Genomic DNA, 20,061 nt, shown 5'->3' on the forward strand with positions numbered 1-20,061 from the left:
CCATCAGCCAGCACCACACCATCCATATGTGGAACCATTGATAACAGCAAATGGAAAAGTTTTGATTAATGTGGACAAGTTTACTTACCTTGGCATTATCCTTTCAAGGAGGTACACATTGATAATGAGATTGACACTCACATTGTCAGAGCTAAATTGTGGAAGAAAAGAGGTATTAGACTGGCTACCAAACTAAAGGTCTACAGAGCCAGTGTGCTGACCTTATTGCTATATGCCTGTGAAACCTGGATAGTCTCCCAGCACCATGTCAGGAGCTTGGTCACTTCCATTTAAATTGTCTTAGGAAGATTCTGAAGATGACCTGGCAGGAGAAGATAAAAGGCACCAAGGTCCTTTCTTGAGCTAAACTGCCCAGCATTCCATTACTACAGAGAGTCCAAATGATGGACATGTTGTTAGAATGTTGGATGTACACTTGCCAAAAAGATTATTTTATGGAGAACTCACACAGGGCAAGTGCTCACAAGGGGGTCAGAAGAAGTGATACCAAGACACCCTGAAGGTCTCATTGAAGAACTTTAGAATTACCTGTACAACATGAGAGACATTGGCACAGGACCACCCAGTGTGGGATGCCCTCATTAGTGAGAGGGCTGCCCTCTCTGAAGAAGGCAAAATTGAAGCAACTCAAAGGACACTGATATCCATAAGTTTAGAATACCCATCCCAGGTGTTCACATGGACTATTTGTACCTGACCTATGGTACATCATTCCAAGTCCTTATTGGTCTGATCAGCCAGTTGGACACACTATAATTTTTCTCAAACATAGCAATGTAATTTTGGTCTTCTTTGAAATCAAAGGACAAGAACCAATTAGCTATTCTCAGCAATACAGTTATTAAAGGCAGTTCTGAAGGATTTAAGATGAAAAAATGGGATCCACCTCCAAAGAAGGAATTTATACGGTCTGAATACAGAAGCATACTTTTTCAAACTTTATTTTTCTTGGGTATTTTTCTTTTTCTTTTTTTACCTGTATTTTTTTCACAACAGGGCCAATAATAGAAATATATTTTTCATAGTGCACATGTATAACTTGTCTTCTCAGAGTCAGGGAGGGAGAGAGAATTTGGAACTCAGTTTTTTGGGGTTTTTTGGTTTTTAGGGGTTTTTTGGTTTTTGGTTTTTTTGTTTTGTTAAGACAATGGGGTTAAGTGGCTTGCCCAAGGCCACACAGCTAGGTAATTATAAGTGTCTGAGGTCCGATTTGAACTCAGGTACTCCTGACTCCAGGGCCTGTGCTCTATCCACTTTTGCCACCTAGCCGCACCCCCCAGAACTCAGTTTTAAAAAAAAATATATTTAAAAAATTGTTTTTACATGTAATTGGGAAAAAACAAAATATTAGCCATAAAGTAAAATAAACTGCATAATATTGAGCAGCCCCTTGCCATGCTTAACTAGCATTGATAGATAGCAGTAGTAAGTATTAAAGTTTGAAATTCAGACTTAGAGTCCTAGGTCACTTATAAAATTTTAATAATTATGTCTTTAGTTTTGCTTAATTGTAAATTTGACCTAATTTCTTTCTAGGGTATGGCTTGTGAAGCTGTGCTAGATTTCAAGACTCATTTAATAGACCTATTAACAAAAGCACCATCTAGTTTGATTCTTTGCAGACATTAGTAAAGTACTGGCTTTTCTCAGTGGGAAATACAAATATAAATAGTTCCTTAGAATGGATGGAGTTTTCTAAGATTGATAAGGAACTGGCTCAGTCTTTTTTTAAATAAGGTAGGTCCATTTCCATTCCTGGTGCCAAATTGAATGAGTTGGGAATCATTTAAATTCATTCCTTCAAGGAAACTCTCCTACTTATTTTACTCCAGGAATTAAAAACCTATGTTAAAGCCATTTTTTATCACCCATATTCATCTCTGTCATGACAGATGTCATTCATTCATTCTCAATATTCTTTCATGATGATTGAATTTGTTTAAATTCTTAAAGCAGAAAAGAGAAAGAAAGAAGTAATTGAAACCTGTGTGAATAGCTCATCTTCAAACCCTTTCAGTGTTGCTTAAACTTAAGGATTGTGAACAGAAAATAAATCAACCTGTCTGTGACTGACAATTGGGGGCTGGGGGCATGAGCCAGGTAATTATCAGGAAAGGAAAATCATCAGTTTCTTAGATGAACTATTTGTACTTTCAGTTTTATTTGGGGGGTGGGGGAAGTTTGATAAATTTTCTTCATAACATTTTTCCATACTGTGAAGTTGCTATATACATTCTAATATCTGAAATATATGCTTGAGGAAGGCAACCAAACTGTTTATTCTCTAGTTTCCTTGGGTAGGAGTGGTTCTTCATCTATCAGAAGACAGTTATGAGTAATAAGGAACATAGCGCATAGTTCTTTTTCTTTGTCTAAGATTGCTGCCAGGAAATTTATTTTGTTTAAACAAATTTTTTTTTTTTGTGAGTACCTTTTTTTTCCACTTTAGAATAAAATCCTTTCACTGAAATGCTTTCTGTAAGGTGTACTGTTTCTTTCTGGAAGAGTTCCTTTCCTTCTTGTCCTAGGTGGGTTGAGGAGAAAAGATGGATTCATGTGTGTAAAACAAGCCTGTAATTCCTATTGCATTTCGTTGAACTCTGAAAATCTGCCCTTATATTAGAAATGTGCTTCAGAATAACTGCCTCATTTAATATGATTGCAGATATACTTGGAAGTTTCTTTCAAATGAAAGGATTTATAGTTTTTTTGGATGGAAACCTTTCCCATATAAAAGAAAGCATAACAAAAATTTTAAATATCCAGGCTGATAAAACAAAAAGAAAAGATTCTTAGAAAAGCCATTTGAGCAAGTAAACTGCCAAAGGGAGAGGGAAACATCTCTAGGCCAGATGAATTTACAAATGAATTTTTATCAGATGCTTAAAAGGTAATTCGTAGCTATGCTATGAAATTTTTCCTCATAAAATAGGGACAAAAGGTACTCTACAAAACTTTTTCTCAGATATTGTCCAAAAAATAAAGCTAGAAAGAGGTTTAGTCCCATTTCACTAATGTCAATGCACATATTTTAAGTAAATCCTTTGTAGACCACATAGAAATATATCTAGAAAATAAGACTAAATTAAACTCACCCAAGTTTCAAAGCTGATTCAGCATCAGCAAAAAAAAATTAGTATAATTTTTATATATAAGCAAGAATTTTTCAATGACATAATTTTAATACATGCAGAAAAAGCTTTTAGAAAAATATAAAGCATTTTTTTTAGATTTTTTTTTTTTGTAAGGCAAATGGGTGTTAAGTGGCTTGCCCAAGGCCACACAGCTAGGTAATTATTAAGTGTCTGAGACCAGATTTGAACCCAGGTACTCCTGACTCCAGCGCCGGTGCTCTATCCACTGCGCCACCTAGCCGCCCCAAGGTGTATCACTTCTAATCTTGCTGTATAGTTTAATGGAAAGAGTTGAGTGCTCAAGCTTATTTTTTGTCTCATCCTTTATTCTGTGTTGGGAACAACATAATCACTCTGCATTCAACAATATTACAAGTCATGGGAAATATCGAAGAGCTATTCAGATGTCGAGTTTTTAAAGTTCCTTTATTCCTAAATACTGTCAAAGATCTGAATTGCCAAGAAAATCCTTCCTATAATATTTATTCATAAAACTGTTTTAAGAATTACAATATCGGGGGGTGACTAGGTGGCGCAGTGGATAGAACATAGGCCCTGGAGTCTGGAGTACCTGGGTTCAAATCCGGCCTCAGACACTTAATTACCTAGCTGTGTGGCCTTGGGCAAGCCACTTAACCCCATTGCCTTGCTAAAACTAAAAAAAAAAAAAAATCATCAATATATGTTAATGTTGCAATTTACAAATCAGCCAGTCAACAAACATGTATTACATGCTATTACATATGATGTATTTTACTAAGTACCTAGAATACAAAAATAGAAGTGAAATAGCTACTGTCATCAAGAAATTTGCATTGTCATGAAAAGAAACACATATGAGAATATTCCAAATATGTAAACAATGAATACAAGTTAGTTTTGGGAAGAGGTGAACTAAGACCTAGAGTGGGGTGAGGGACCAGGAGGCCCTGAAGGAAGGGCCTTTTGTACCAATTATTGAAGGAAACCAGGGATTGTAAGAGGCAGAAGATGTAGATCATGAGTTTTTCAGATTGGTGGGTCAGCCAATGCAAAGGCCTATATATACAAATGGAAGAGTAGGGTAGTATGGCTGGTTTGCATAGTTCAAGGAGTAAATTAAAAGTATAAGAAAACTATAAATATAAGAAGGGACTGGTTTTACAAAGAACTTTAAATTGTTCTTAACAGTATTATTTAACATCAGTATTTAGATACTTAAATAGCTTATCTCCCTTAATTTACTTTATCATTAAGTTTCAATGGAAGTTGGGAACCACAGAGATGGAAAATATGATCAGATAAGGCCAGTGCTAGTTGTTTTGTTTAATCCTGGTTACAAGGGGATGCCAGCTTTGTTGGGAAGGGGAAATTGTTTTGAAAATGAATGTTGTATTAGTAATAAAAGGCACCGATTAAAAAAAAAATTGTATTTCTACAAGTTGCTATAGACCCTGTACTTACAAAACTTAAATTGTTATGAAGAAAACAATACATAAATAACTAGATGTACATACAGAATAGATGGAATATAATGGTGGGGGAAGGCCTTATCAAATGAGGAAATCTGTAAAGACTCTTGTGTAAAGTAGAATTAGAGTCAAATCTTGGAGAAATCCAGGGAAACTTAAGAGGAGAAGGTGAGCCTTCTTGACATGGGGCCTACCAGGACAAAAAAGGATCTTTTAAATAGGCAATTGCAAGTATAGTAAAGTATAAGAAGACTTAAAAAGGTAGAACCTTTAAATGCCAAACATATTTGATTCTAGTAGGGCCACTGTAGTTCATTGAATAAGGATAACACCTATATATTTCAGAAAAATCACATGGCAACTGTAGGGTTGTGTGTGGGGGGGTAGAGTGGATTAAATGCTATTTCATTTGATGATTTAGTTCTAGGCATGAGATAAAAGAAGGTTTATCCAGAGTAGGGAAAGGGATATTATGAAGATAGAAACAAGATTTGCAAACATATTTGACATGATGTGTTTATTAGAATAAGTAGAAGATGATACTAAGATTGTGAACCTGGTTGACTAGGAAGATGGTGGTACCCTTGGCAGAATTAAGGATGTTCATAAGAGGGGAAGTAATGAGAATGAATGATAAGGACTTTTGCTCTGGACATGTTAAGTTTGAGATACCTTAACCAAAGGGGAGTAGGCAGGAAAACATTTTGGTAGAACTTCAGTGCATCTGTAATCTTGTCATTGTGGTTCCTACTTCCCGTTTACAGATTTCACTCTTAACTCCATCTTCTCATCTTGAATAATTTTTTTTTTTTATTTTTTAAATTTTTTTTTTTTAGGTTTTGAAAGACAAATGGGGTTAAGTGGCTTGGCCAAGGCCACACAGCTAGGTAATTAAAGTGTCTGAGGCCAGATTTGAACTCTGGTACTCCTGATTCCAGGGCTGGTGCTCTATCCACTGCGCCACCTAGCTTCCCCTGTCTTGAATAATTCTTATAAAATGTTCTATAAATTACAAATAGGAAATCTAACCAGTATGCTAAGGACTTTTTTCCTAGGTCTCTTCACACCCACTGGAACATTCAGACTATCCATCAGTAATGCTTTACTTTCCTTCATGACTAGCCCACCTTTTTCACTATATTTCTGTTCTATAGCCTTTATGCTGCTTCTCTTGTGCAGTCTTTCATTACCAGTAATACATCTTGACTATTCGTGCCTACCATGCAACCTCTTAATTGCTTTGAGATTGACCTAAAGCTTCAGAGACTGTGATATGCCATGACTCTCAAGTCATATAGTGTTATTATAAGAATGTTCATTTTTAAAAGATTACTTTTATTTTTAAGAGAAGCCTTAGAGTGCTGCAGTCATTCTCTTCCTCCTTTTCAGTTCTGGTTCAGTTCATTGTTCAACTTCAGTATCTATCAGTATCTATAAGACAGCATTTCCTGAGGAACAGGTATTTTTATCTACTTGTTTGATTTTTTTTTTTTTTGGTGGATAGTTAGGACCAACTTCCTTCAATAACTATAAATTTCATTATGGAGTATCTCTAGTGTTCTTTAGCATGATAGAATTGTACAATGTTATCAGCAAAATGTTATCAGGATCTTGGAATCTTCAGTTTAGAATCTGAATTGAATAACATCCATGATATCCATGACAAGGAGAGCTGTTTCTCCTTGCTTTATGTCTCAATTATCAATATTTAAGATCTTTTTAAAAAATGAGTCATCTCTGTTTTTAGATATTTCTAGGAATTTTTATCAGTAGATCTGGAAAAGATTTGCTAAATGAAGTGCTAATAGGCTATAGGTATACATGACTGGCTTTCTGAACTCATCTTTTGAACAATTTTGCCTTTGCCTCACATTCAACACCCTCAGCAGCCTTAGATACAAATGATTATTATTTTCGTAGGATTCTATACTTGGCAGTTTTGCAAGAACTATCTTGGAAAAGTTATTATCTTGGGACAATTAAAGTGATGATAAAATCTGCACAGCAGAGCTTCTTGTAAAAGTTTAAGGATAAAAGAAAGAAAAACTATTGAACTATTACCAGACATAGTAATAACTTAGCCTTCTACAGGCAGAAATTTATATATCAGTGGCACCTCAAATCATGAGATAAGCTACAGCAGTCACATAAAGACTATCTAACTGTAACAGTAGGTGCAATGCTTTTTTGGAGGAGGGAGTACTAATGCTACTGATTGTACTGAATCAGTATGCTTTTCAGCCAATTGTGTGATTATAAAGTGGTGGTCTTGAAAAAGAAAGGTTTTGGATAGATAATAGAACTGTCTTCAGGTATTTGAAGGACTGTCCAGTAGAAAATGCCTAGCCCCAGATAAAAACCAGAACAACCTGGAAGGAGAAGACTGGGGAAATACTATAGCTATCTTCAGTATTTGAAGAGTTTCCTAGTGAAAAGGAACCTAGTTTACATGGCCCTGCAAAGAAACACATTTAAAGATTGAATAAGGAAAAAAATGTACTGGATCTATCTATTCATAGGTGGAATAGATTTCCTCAAGGTAAAGGGTTATTCCTCCTAGGAAAACTGCAAAGTTTAGATGACCCCATGTCAGGTATAACAGAGGACATTCTTATTTTAGTACAGTTTGCACTAGATTGCCTCTGAGTTCCCTTCCAACTTTGGTTCTAAGATTCAGTGATTTTGCTGGTGGCAGAAGAAAAATATTTCTCAAAAATTGATGTAATATAGAATAAATCTACAATATTAGGAGTATTCTTGTATAGTCTCTCCAGATAGCACATATACCACTTGATAACCTTTGCCTTTTCATATTTTCATCAATAAATAGTCTTAATGAATATATATATATATGTATATGATTTTTATAAGATTTTGTAGAAATGAGAGAATATACCTTTCATTTAGAGGTTAATATTATTTTCTCATTTGTTTCTTTTTTATTTAAGAAAATTAATTTTTCCAAATATTTGATATCCATGAACTTTTCTTAATATTTAATATCTTTTCCATCCCCTTTTAGTTAACTTGAGAATCAAATCCCAGCATTCTCAAAAAGTAGGTTGTCTTAACACCTATTCTTCTTTCATTAGGTATGAAATTTGTTTTACATTGTCAGATATGATCAGTATGTACATTGATTTTGCTTAACTGATTTTATTTCTCTTTGTTAGAAAAGAAAGTTCATGGAGGAGGAGTGGATATATAAAAAATAACTGATAGAGTTGGCTCTAGCAAAGACTATTTAAAATTTTTTTTATTTATTCATTTTTGAATTTTACAATTTTCCCCCCAATCTCACTCCCCCCCCCACTGAAGGTAGTCTGATAGTCTTCATGTTGTTTCCATGCTATACATTGATCAAAATTGAATGTGTTCTTGAGAGGGAAATCATATCTTAAGGAAAATAAATAATATGATAATGGGTTTTTTTAATTAAACCTAATAGTCTTTGGTCTTTGTTCAAACTCCACAATTCTTTCTCTGGATACAGATGGTATTCTCTATCACAGATACCCCAGAATTGCCCCTGATTTGTCCCAGAATTGTCACTGATGGAATGAGACAGCCCATTAAGACTGATCATCAACCCCATGTTGCTGTTATGGTGTACAATGTTCTGGTTCTACTCATCTCGCTTAGCATCAGTTCATACAGATCCTTCCAGGCTTCTCTGAATTTCTATCCCTCCTAGTTTCTAATAGAACAACAGTGTTCCATAATACACATGTACCATAATTTGTTCAGCCATTCTTCAGTTGATGGACATTCACTCAATTTCCAGTTCTTTGCCACCCCAAACAGAGCTATTCTTTCCACTGTTTGAAGAGTTTTGGTTCTATTTCTATTGCCTTATGCAACCATTGATTAGAATGAAAAGGGTTCTTTGGAGATTAGGAGTCTCTCTGAAATTAAAATACAGAATGAGACATATATCTTTAGACATAGTGTAGGAATTTGATTTTCTTGACCATGAGTATTGGTTACAAGGATTTGTTTTTCTGTTGTTTTTTTTTTAGTAGGGGAGAAGGGGTTGGGAAGGGTGAAAGACAAGGAAAATAAATGCCTATTCATTGGCAAAGAATTTTTTTACTATGACCTTTTTCTGTGATTTTTACAAATATTTCTGCTTAAAATTTCATATTCCCATAATTATCTATAGGAATTAAGGTATATATATTTTGTGTGTAAGGACTAATGACTGCCAAATTATTGTGGCAAAACCTTCCAAATGAAATCTTTTATTATTATTATTATTATTATTATTTATTATTATTATTTATTATTATATTTGCTTTCAATTATATACAATAGTAGCTTATACCTATCCTTTTTTTTGGTAAAGTTTTGAATTTTACAATTCCCCCCCACCCTCCCTTCCCTTCCTTTCCCCCTCTCCCCCACAAAGGGCAATCTGTTAATCTTTACATTGTCTCCATGCTATGCATTGTTCAAAATTTAATGTGTTGAGAGAGGAAAAAAACATATGCTTGAGGGAAACATAAAATATTAGAGATAGAAAAATTATGTGGTACATAAGACATTTTTTAATGGTCTTTTTTAAACTCCACAGTTCTTTCTCTGAATACAGATAGTATTCTCTGTCACAGATACCCTTAAATTGCCCTGATTATTGCACTGATGGAATGAGCAAATCCATTAAGGTTGATCATGATCCCATGTTGTTAAGGTGTATAATGTTCTTCTGCAAACCAAATCTTCTAATGCCTCATCTTAGTGTTTATCTAAAAGAATGCTGAAGGAGGAGGGGAGGCAGATAAAGTGCTTTAATGACATACAGATAACTTTAGAATGCAGCTGGAATATATGAGAAGTGCTTGAAGAAGCTAGCCAACTCAATTTTGTTTCTTTTTCCAATGTCTTCAGTGTTTGAGTCACTAGAGTTCCCCCCAGGCAGTATTGTTTCTATACTCAACTGGTTATGAATAGATCTCTTCTAAAATGTGACCCATACATGTAGCTAGTCTATACTAAATTAATAATTTGGTGCTAGCACATAAAAAAGGAACTTAAAGTAGTAGATTTATGTTCATTCTCATATATTTTAACAGGACTCCAGGGACTAGACATGAATTTCCCAGGATTTAGAGGAAAGTTTAAGTGGAAGGGAGTATAGGATTATCTTTTCTAAAAGGAAAAAAAATCATCTTTGAAAATCATTATAGTGAGCTATGCTTTCTCCCTTTTTTCCTTCCTTTTTTTTTCCTCTGCAAGGCAATGGGGTTATGTGGCTTGCCCAAGGCCACACAGCTAGGTAATTATTAAGTGTCTGAGGCCAGATTTGAACTCAGGTACTCCTGATTCCAGGGCCAGTGCTCTAGCCACCCTCTTTTTCTTGCTTTTTAATAGAAAGATTAAACAGATGACAATTTTGAAACTATGTATATTGAATTGAGTTGTGGAGAAAATAGCATGAACTTTTATTCTGATTTCTTTTTCTTGAATTCTGTTTTCACAGGATAATTATAGGATGGAAGAAAATTGTAAGATATAACTATTTTTCTGCTTCTAAACTATTCCTTAAACTATGTATAATAAAGAACTTGTTCATCTGTTTTCCTTGACTATAGATGACTCTTTCTAGTTAGCACTACTGGTTTCACAGAAAATTATTCCTGAGACACAGTGTAAATGTTCAGATATTTGGGGCATAGGAAGAGAGAAGTGAATATGATGCCATGGTAGAGTGGAAATATCCCAAAGTTCTGAAATTCAGAATAATTGGTCTCTGAGGGATATAACAGAAAAGTCCCTGTAGCAAATCTTAATCCACTGAACTATTGGAAGGCTTCACAGTAAAATGTTCCTGAAGTGACTGACATTCTGTTCTCTAAGTTTCTAGTTTGAAAACCCAGGAACACCTCTGCATAAATTTCCCCAGAGTGCCCCTGGAGGCAGAGTTCAGTATGTGGACCAAGATACCAAGAACTAGCATCTGGCTTGCAGAAGGACTGTGCTAACCCATCTTGGAATTGGTATTAAGGCATGTAGAGTATACTATCTGATATAAATCTATACTGACCAAAACCTAAAAATAAGCAGAACTCAACTAGCCTTCATCCCATAAATATATCAACATCATCATCATCATCATCATCATGAAACACATGTCAGCTATGATGTTCAAGGTATTTGTTCTAGGAATTGAGCATATGGAGAGGTATAAGATGTAGTCCCTATCTCTAAGGAGTATCTATCTTGACTTTTTCACATAGAAATGTATTCTTTAAGTGATACCATTGCCCAAGATATGATGGAAAGAGCACTGGACTAAGACAGCCAACTCTTCTAATAACCTTGGTATGTGATCCTGAGCAGTGATTTCCCCTTGTCCTAAGCTTCAATTTCCTCATTTGTAAAAATGAAGAAGTTGGACTAAGTAACACTTACAAATTTAAAATTTTATAATTCTAAGAATACCTTTTGCTCCCTGGTGATGAATAAAGTTTTATAGTATTATATTTATTATTGCTATTAACTTTGAAATACATTATATTGACAATTCTGTTTTTAATGAACTTGGAAATTAATGCTAAGGGGAAAAAAACCCAGCATATGCAATAGGAAAGTATCACATAAGCCTTATTTAGAGGAGGGTGATAATGGTGCTAATGAATAACATTGTTTCTCTCCGTCTTCTGGACAAATAAAAGTTCTAGATAAAGCTGGAATTAAAGAAAGAAAAATATAATTATCTGAATTTTCTAGTGATCCTTCCACACTCTCTTGTCTCCTACTCCAATTTGAAACTCTTTCCCTAATCAGTGAACAGCCATGGAGTCTTTATTATCCAAACTCAGTTTGGGGTAGAAATCCTCTCTTGAGTTATAGGGAGGCAGAACCAATGGTAGAAAGGCATATTAGACTTAAGAATCAGAAAAACACTTTCTTCAATCAGAAAAACACTTTCTTCAACTCATACCATCTGTGTGGCGTGGACAAAAATCATTTATGTTCTCCTAGCTCCATTTTTCTCATCTGTAAAATGAGAATGCCTATTCTACCTGCTTTACAGAGTAACTAAAGATCAAATGAAATAACATATAAAACTCATGGCAAAGGAAAAAAAATTTTGTATAGTAACCAATGCAAGAATGTAAGAAAAGAAACTTAGAAAAACTGGAAGCCCTATCCATAAAATGACTAGCAATGACTTAGAGAAGCAATTATGAAGCTTGTTACCCACCTCCTGATAGAGGGGGTGATGGATTCATTATTGATTGGAAGCATTTTTTCATATTGGTTGTTGATATGTTTGGATTTCTTCCTTCATAATTTTAGCTGTATTTGGCCTTTCCAAATTTTCTTATTTTATTTTATTTTATGTAGCATACTTTCTTGTTAACAGACTTGTGGTAGTGCATTTTGAGATGCTACTCTTCTATATGAATTTTCCCCTCTAGTAGAATTAAATTCAGGAGATTAGACATCTAAAGTTCTATCATCTTCATTTTTGGTTTGACTTTATAATTATTAAGAAAAGAAATGGGAAGAAAGAGTTCACATTGGTTCTTCTAGTGGAGGTTTTTGGGGGCAGGGTGAGGGGTGGTTCTGCCTTCTTCTCTGTAGGCTATTTTTGGAAAATGTAATGAGTTTTTTTCTCCTGATCTTAGCCCTCCTGGGAAATATTTTTGTTGGCAGATGCTGTTCTTCCTATTTAGTTCTCTAATCTGAGAGATATGGAGATCATCTTAGTTTTTATTTTGTATTCAGAACCGTAGAACACTATTGGATTAAACATTGCAGTTATTAGATGATTCAGGATACTGTGGTTATTAGATAATTTTATGATAAATACAGTCTTATAATGCCTTACATCCAGGGACTGGAAAAGATTTTCTCTTGTCAATATGACTGTTGAATTTTTTTTTAATCTATGAAAAGGAAGTAGCTATAGCCTTGTCAGTGACTGAACACCTTAACCTTGAAATTTTTTGATTCTCTTAGTTGCTTTTGACATTCTATATCTATCAGTGTATCATCATTCAGAAGTCTTCTAACTTAAAGGATTTAGAACCTTTCTGCCTAAAACCTTGCTTTTCATTTCTAGTATTTCCATAGCCAATGTACCTATTCTTTGTCTTTATCTAGACTTTAGATGCTTAGCCCTATCCCCATTGCCTTTACCCACCAGTCTCTTTTAACATTTCTATACATCCAGACATTTTAACATACCTTCATAAGTACAATAACATTGTACTTATCCCTTTGACATTCCACCATGCTACTCATGATCTCCAAACCCTGGCCCATCCCCTCATGTGCTTTCTTTCCCTACCACATTCCCCCACCTAGTATTTGAAAAAAAAAAAGGTCACAAGAGTATCAAGTATTAATACAATCCTCAGAACCTTACTGAGAGGGACAGCTAGGTGGCTCAGTGGATAGAGCACCAGCCCTGGAGTCAGGAGTGTTTGAGTTAAAATATGGTCTCAGACACTTATTAATTACTAAGCTATGTGACTTTGGGCAAGTCACTGAACCCCGTTGCCTTAAATTAAAAAAAAAAGAATCTCACTACTGGGACAGCTCGATAGTTGGATAGACCCCACTGACCTTGGAGTTAGGAGGATCTGAATTCAGATCCAGTCTCAGACACTTACTAGCTGTATGACCCTGACAAATCACTTAATTCCAGTTGTCCATCCCTTCCCCCCCCAAAAAAAGAAAAAGAATCACACTGCTGCTTAGCTCTCTTTGTAATCTTTAACAACCCTGGGCAGTTCTATTATCACAATCAAATTTATACCTGAAAGAACTGAGTCACTCTTTTTTGCAGAGGAAAGAAACTCTAGGTAAGGAACATCGCATATCCTGACAGCCTCAACTGATGTATTGACTTTGCTGATCTGTTTTTCTTACCTTTTATTCTTTGTTAGAAAGAATAGTTTCGTGGATTAAAAAAAAAAAGGAAATTATATATATTCAGAAATTAAGGTATTAATAAAAAAAATTTTAGACTACATAGATTTTGGGGTAGCTAGGTGGCTTAGTATGATTCACAACCTCTCCCATTTCCATGTCAATCAACAAGCATTTACTAAGTGCATAATATAAGCTAGATGCTGAAAGTACAAAGTAAAAAATTAAATAGCTCCTATCTTCAAGAAGCTGATGGTCTGTGTATGTCAATAAAGAGTAATGTTGGTGTGGCTAATTTAGAGACATAGGTGATTTATTTCCCTCTTTTGGGATAAAGAAGAAGGGAAAAAAATCACTGACACCAACTAACTTTGATATCTCCATTTACTGACTTTATGACCTAGGAAAAATCACCTCCATAAAGTCTTTTTTTACCCTATGCAATGGGCACAATACTACTCCATCTTCAGCCAAATTCATAGTTTTTCATGGGTATCAATTCAAATCAACAAACATGGAAAAGGGAAGAATTTATGACAAAATAAGAGAAAACATGAAATACAAAATGGATAATTTTGATTCGTATTTTGGTGGAATTAATGCAACCAAGATTAGAAGGAAAGCAGAAAACTGAGAAACAATTTCTACAGCAGGTATTTCCAATAAAGTCCTCATTTCTAAAATATAGAGAACTGAATTAAATTGATAAAAAATACAAGTCATTTCCTTTGACCATTTATCAATGGTCAAAGGATATGAATAGCCAGTTTTTAGATGAAGAAATTAAAGCTTTTATTAGTCACATGAAAAAAATGTTCAAAATCACTATGATTAGGGAAATGAAAATTAAAACAACTCTGAAGTACCACTATCAGATTGGCTAATATCACAGACAAGGAAAATGATAAATATTGGAGAAGATATGGGGAAAACTGGGACACTAAATGCACTGTGGGTGGTGTTGTGAATTTATCCAGCCATTCTGGAGAGCAATTTAGAACTATGCCAAAAGGGCTATAAAGCTGTATATTACCTCTGAGCCAGCAATACCAAGGATCCCAAGGAGATCATAATAAAGGGGAAAAGACCCAAATATACAAGAATATTTATAGCAGCTCTTTCTGTGGTAACAAAGAATTGGAAATTGAGGGAATGCTCATCAATTGGGGAATGGCTGATAAGTTGTGGTATCTGAATGTTACAGAACATTATTCTATTAGAGATGATGAACAAGATGATTTCAAAAAAACTTGGAACAACTTGCATGAACTGATGCAGAGTGAAGTGAGCTGAACCAGGAGGACATTGTACACAGTAACAGCAACACTGAGTAATGATCAGCCATGAGAAACAGTTCTGGGGGCAGCTAGGTGGTGCAGTGGATAAAGCACCGGCCCTGGAGTCAGGAGTACTTGGGTTCAAATGTGGTCTCAGACACTTAATCATTACCTGGCTGTGTGGCCTTGGGCAAGCCACTTAACCCTATTTGCCTTGCAAAAACCTTTAAAAAAGAAAAGAAAAGAAAAGAAACTTTGTTCTCAGAGATAAAATTAATGATCCAAGACAATTTAAAAAGACTCATTATGGAAAATGCTGCCCATATCCACAGAAAGAACTATGAAGTCTAAATGCAGATTGAAACATACTATTTTCACTATTTTGTTTTGGTTTTTTTCATAGTTTTTCCTTTTTGTTCTGATTCTTCTTTCATAACATGACTAATGAAATATGATTAACACAACTGTACTTGTTTGTATAGCGTAAAAAAAAAAACTATGGGGAAGGTACTGAGAAGACAGACAAGAAATGATCCCTGCCCTTGAACATTTTAAACTACTGGGGATATATATAATCAAATAGACAATCTTAAATTTACTATCAAGTTTAAGATTTCTGACCTCTATCCAGCTGAGTAATAGGAATATGTATTGCATGTATTGAAAGTTGAATATATTCTATTTCTGGTCTTTTCTTTGGTTACAGAGATAATGGGATTATCTTTTTCCTGAGATATTTGAGTGAGAAAGTATGAAGGTAAATGCTTCTTTACATATTGACCCCGATTAGAACAATAATTTATAAATTTTCCCTTTTTTCTCTATTATAGGGAATTCTTCTAGTATATGATATCACAAACCGCTGGTCCTTTGATGGTATTGACAGATGGATAAAGGAAATTGATGAGGTAAATATGTGTGTTTTTGTGGATATCAGGAAAAGCTCAGTCTTTTCTAAAATACTAAGTTTGGCAAGAAACTGTTATTATCACTACCACCCTTGAGAAATGACCATAATCTTAATGAAGCAGAGTAGAGTGGAGCTATCCAACCTAAATATCTTGTTAAGATGTCAGTCTGTTTTATTCTGTCCCATTTAACTAGAAAACCAGAGAAAAGAAATACTTTTAACTACTGTTAAACATGGAAATACCCAGAAAAATATCCATGCTTTGCACAAGTAATAAAACTGCCCTGAAGTTCTCCTTCCCTTCTCTATCCCTCAGTGGAAGTCCTTTTTTTGCCTGATATAGGTCTGAATCCTGTTTTCTTCTTATAGCATGCTCCTGGTGTTCCCCGAATTTTGGTGGGGAATAGGCTTCACCTGGCCTTCAAGCGTCAGGTGCCAACAGAGCAAGCCCGCTCCTATGCTGAAAAGAACTGCATGACATTTTTTGAGGTCAGCCCGCTGTGCAACTTCAATGTAATTGAGTCCTTCACAGAACTATCTCGAATTGTTCTCATGCGACATGGCATGGAGAAGATCTGGAGGCCCAATCGAGGTGAGGAAAGCTTCGACAACTTTAGTTTAACTCTGCTAATAAGGGGTGAAAATGGGAGTATCAAAAGAACAGCTTATCTGTAGCACCTTCTAGTTGACAAGTTCTTACATTCTTTAATATGAGCAATGACCTGCCTTTGTGAAACTGCCTTGTTCTGTTACTTCAGTTCTAATACTAACTCACTTCCATTTCTCATCCTTTCTCTTCATTCATTTTTATTCCTTTATTGAACCTCTCATAGGTAATAGGAATGTATAGAAAGGTCTACTTCAGCTAAGTGTTTTTTAAAAAGAAGCTTTCTGAGATCCACAGGCTCATGTATGGTATCTTCACCTTCCCCAGAGAAAGGAGGATGACTGCCAGTTTTGTACCCTTCTACATTGATTCCTTAGGCTTCACTTTTGTAACTTCTCTCCACCTTCATAGCTGTACTTGATGTTTGAAGAAGAAAAGGGTTGATTATCTGAAAGAAAGTAAAATGGATTGTGGTGGCAAAGAATTGGAACTCCAGTAAATGTCCTTCAATTGGGGAATGGCTTAGCAAACTGTGGTATATGTATGTCATGGAACACTATTGTTCTATTAGAAACCAGGAGGGACGGGATTTCAGGGAAACCTGGAGGGATTTGCATGAACTGATGCTGAGTGAGATGAGCAGAACCAGAAGAACACTGTACACCCTAACAGCAACATGGGAGTGATGTTCAACCTTGAAGGACTTGCTCATTCCATCAATGCAACAGTCGGGAGCAATTTTGGGCTGTCTGCAAAGGAGAGTACCATCTGTATCCAGATAAGGAGCTGTGGAGTTTGAACAAAGTTCAAGGACTATTCCCTTTAATTTAGGGGGAAAAAAACAAGATAGCTTATTGTCTGATCTTGTTACCTCTTAGACTTCTCTTTAAGGATATGATTTCTCTCTCATCACACCCAATTTGGAACAAGGTACAACATGGAAACAAAAGTAAAGACTGACAGAGTGCTTTCTGTGGGGAGGGGAGCAAGATTGGGGGGGAAATGTAAAACTCAAATAATATCTTTAATAAAAATAAATTTAAAAAAGATAACATTTAAAAAAAAGTAAAATGGAGATCAAACAAAAATGGATCTGATTGAAATGACTTCTACTCTTCAAACTTTTTAATAACAAGTGTAAATGCTTCTAACATTTAGATAAAAAGTTTTTCAAAAGTTTAAAGTTTTATTTCTTTTTTTTAAGGTTTTTTTTTTTTTTTTTAGTTTTTTTGCAAGGCAAATGGGGTTAAGTGGCTTGCCCAAGGCAGCTAGGTAATTATTAAGTGTCTGAGACCGGATTTGAACCCAGGTACTTCTGACTCCAAGGCCGGTGCTTTATCCACAACGCCACCTAGCCGCCCCAAAAAGTTTTATTTCAAAGAATTATCTTATCTCTACGTACACTTCTGTGGTCTGTAATTTCAAATGTTTCTGCATACAACAAGGAAAGTTATTTTTTATTTTTTTAATTTAATTTTATTTTTTGCAAGGCAATGGGTTAAGTGGCTAGCCACACAGCTAGGTAATAATTATTAAGTGTCTGAGGCTGGATTTGAACTCAGGTACTCCTGACTCCAGGGCCACTGCTCCACCTAGCTGCCCCCTAGGAAAGTTATTTTTTAAAAAAGATCAATTAAAATATTGCTTCCTTTTTTAAGAGCCATGGACCCTACAATTCATACCTTACTCCCACCCTGTCTTAAGGGAGCCCCCCAAACGTCATTCTAGTTTCTAAGAAAGCAAAATCTAGCAAATGATGTGTATTAATAATAAGCACATTCTTTTTAGATCACATTTTGAGTTTTATGTGCTATGTACATTTGTGTAGTACATCAGTACCTTGAGTATAATCATTTATGTGTTTTACTTAGATTTATAAAAACTTACAATTACACATTTACTTTTGTGATGCTTTTTGAATATCTCTGTGGTATAGTGAAAAGTGCATGGAATTTGGAGTGAGGAAAAACCTGTGTCCTTGGGAAAATTATTCAACCTCTCTGGGTTGCAATTTTCTTCAGGACAGAGAGAGAGATTGTTGAAATAGGTAATCTAAGATTCCATCCAGCTTGAAAAACCTTATGACTAATGGCCAAATCTTTGGTCAGAGCATAAGCTCCAAATATAACATTGTTCCCATAGGAATACAATATTTGTTTTATGTTTGTAATGCTCTTTCCAGGTGAACAGCATTTTCAGTCCTCTTAAAGGCCTCCTAAATAGTAAGAAGGCTGCAAAATCATACTAATCTTAGAAGTCCTTTTTAGCTTGCTGTCAGTGAATACTTTCATTGTCCTCTGGGTGGCAGCATACAGGTTTTCTGTTTCCTTTAGACTGAATAAAATAAATGATATTTAATTAATATAGAATTGAGGATTGCCCAAAAATTTTCTCTTTTGCAAGAAAAAGTGCTTGGTTGATATTTTTTCTGTAAGTAATTACATCTTAGACCAAGAAGAGATTTTTTTGACCTATTGTGTCTTGGTGCAAACAACACAAAGGAAAAAAAGACCACAATTCTATTTATCTCTTTATATGAATTAGTTCCTAAATAATAAAGATAAGAAGACTGAAAGCTGGTGTTTTAAAGAAAACATTTTAGGTCCAAAAAAAAAAAACCTTTGGTTTTGGTACAGCAATGTTTCTTTTCTTTTTTGACTTTAGAAAGATTTTATTTATTTTGAATTTTAAAATTTTCCCCCCATTGTTGCTTCCCTCCCCCCACAGAAGGCATTCTGTTAGTCTTTACATTGTTTCCATGGTATACAGTGATCTCAGTTGAATGTAATGAAAAAAATCATATCCTTAAGGAAGAAAAATAAAGTATGAGATAGCAAGATTACATAATAAGATAATGGTGGGGGTTTTTTGTCTGATTTGAAAGTAATAGTCTTTGGTCTTTGTTCGAACTTCACAATTCTTTCTCTGGATACAGATGGTATTCTCCATTGCAGATAACCCAAAACTGTCCCTGATTGTTGCACTGAATGAGCAAGTCCATCAAGGTTGATCATCACCCCCTTGTTGCTGTTAGGGTGTACAATGTTTTTCTGGTTCTGCTCATCTCACTCAGCATCAGTTCATGCAAATCCTTCCCCGAATTCCCATCCCTCCTGGTTTCTAATAGAACAATAGTGTTCCATGACATACATATACCACAGTTGATTAAGCCATTCCCCAATTGTTGGACATTAATTCAATTTCCAATTCTTTGCCACCACAAACAGGGCTGCTATAAATATTTTTGTACAAGTGATGTTTTTAACCCTTTCTCATCATCTCTTCAGGGTACAGACCCAGCAGTGGTATGGCTGGATCAAAGGGTATGCACATTTTTGTTGCCCTTTGGGCATAATTCCAAATTGCTCTCCAGAAAGGTTGGATGAGTTCACAGGTCCACCAACAATGTATTAGTGTCCCAGATTTCCCACATCCCTTCCAACATTGTTCATTGTCCTTTCTGGTTGTATTGCCCAGTCTGAGAGGTATGAGGTGGTATCTCAGTGATGCTTTAATTTGCATTTCTCTAATAAGTAATAATTTGGAGTAATTTTTCATATGACTTTGGATTGCTTTGATTTCCTCAGGCTACAGCAATGTTTCAATGCCATCCCATCCTCAGCTCTTCTCAGAACCAGAGATAATTTTTGTTAGTTCCTTCTGTTGTTGGACATACCAACAGGAGTGGGGTGCCATCAAGTGGACAATTTAAGTTATCCTTATTGCTTTTCATAAACATTTTCCTTTTAGAAAGTGGGCTGAAGGGAAATTCCATTGG

General features: G+C 35.2%; 1 protein-coding gene across 1 annotated transcript in view; it reads left to right on the forward strand.

Moving 5' to 3' along the window:
- RAB40C (RAB40C, member RAS oncogene family) overlaps positions 1 to 20,061 on the forward strand; it is an 80,577-nt gene that overhangs the window by 55,477 nt on the left and 5,039 nt on the right. Inside the window, exons 5-6 of the mRNA XM_074197059.1 lie at positions 15,597 to 15,674; positions 16,046 to 16,268. Of these exons, the coding sequence (XP_074053160.1) occupies positions 15,597 to 15,674; positions 16,046 to 16,268 (301 nt within the window). The remainder of the gene's footprint in view (positions 1 to 15,596; positions 15,675 to 16,045; positions 16,269 to 20,061) is intronic.

The sequence above is a fragment of the Macrotis lagotis genome, chromosome 8 (genome assembly GCF_037893015.1).
Source record: "Macrotis lagotis isolate mMagLag1 chromosome 8, bilby.v1.9.chrom.fasta, whole genome shotgun sequence".
Lineage (NCBI taxonomy): Eukaryota > Metazoa > Chordata > Mammalia > Peramelemorphia > Peramelidae > Macrotis > Macrotis lagotis.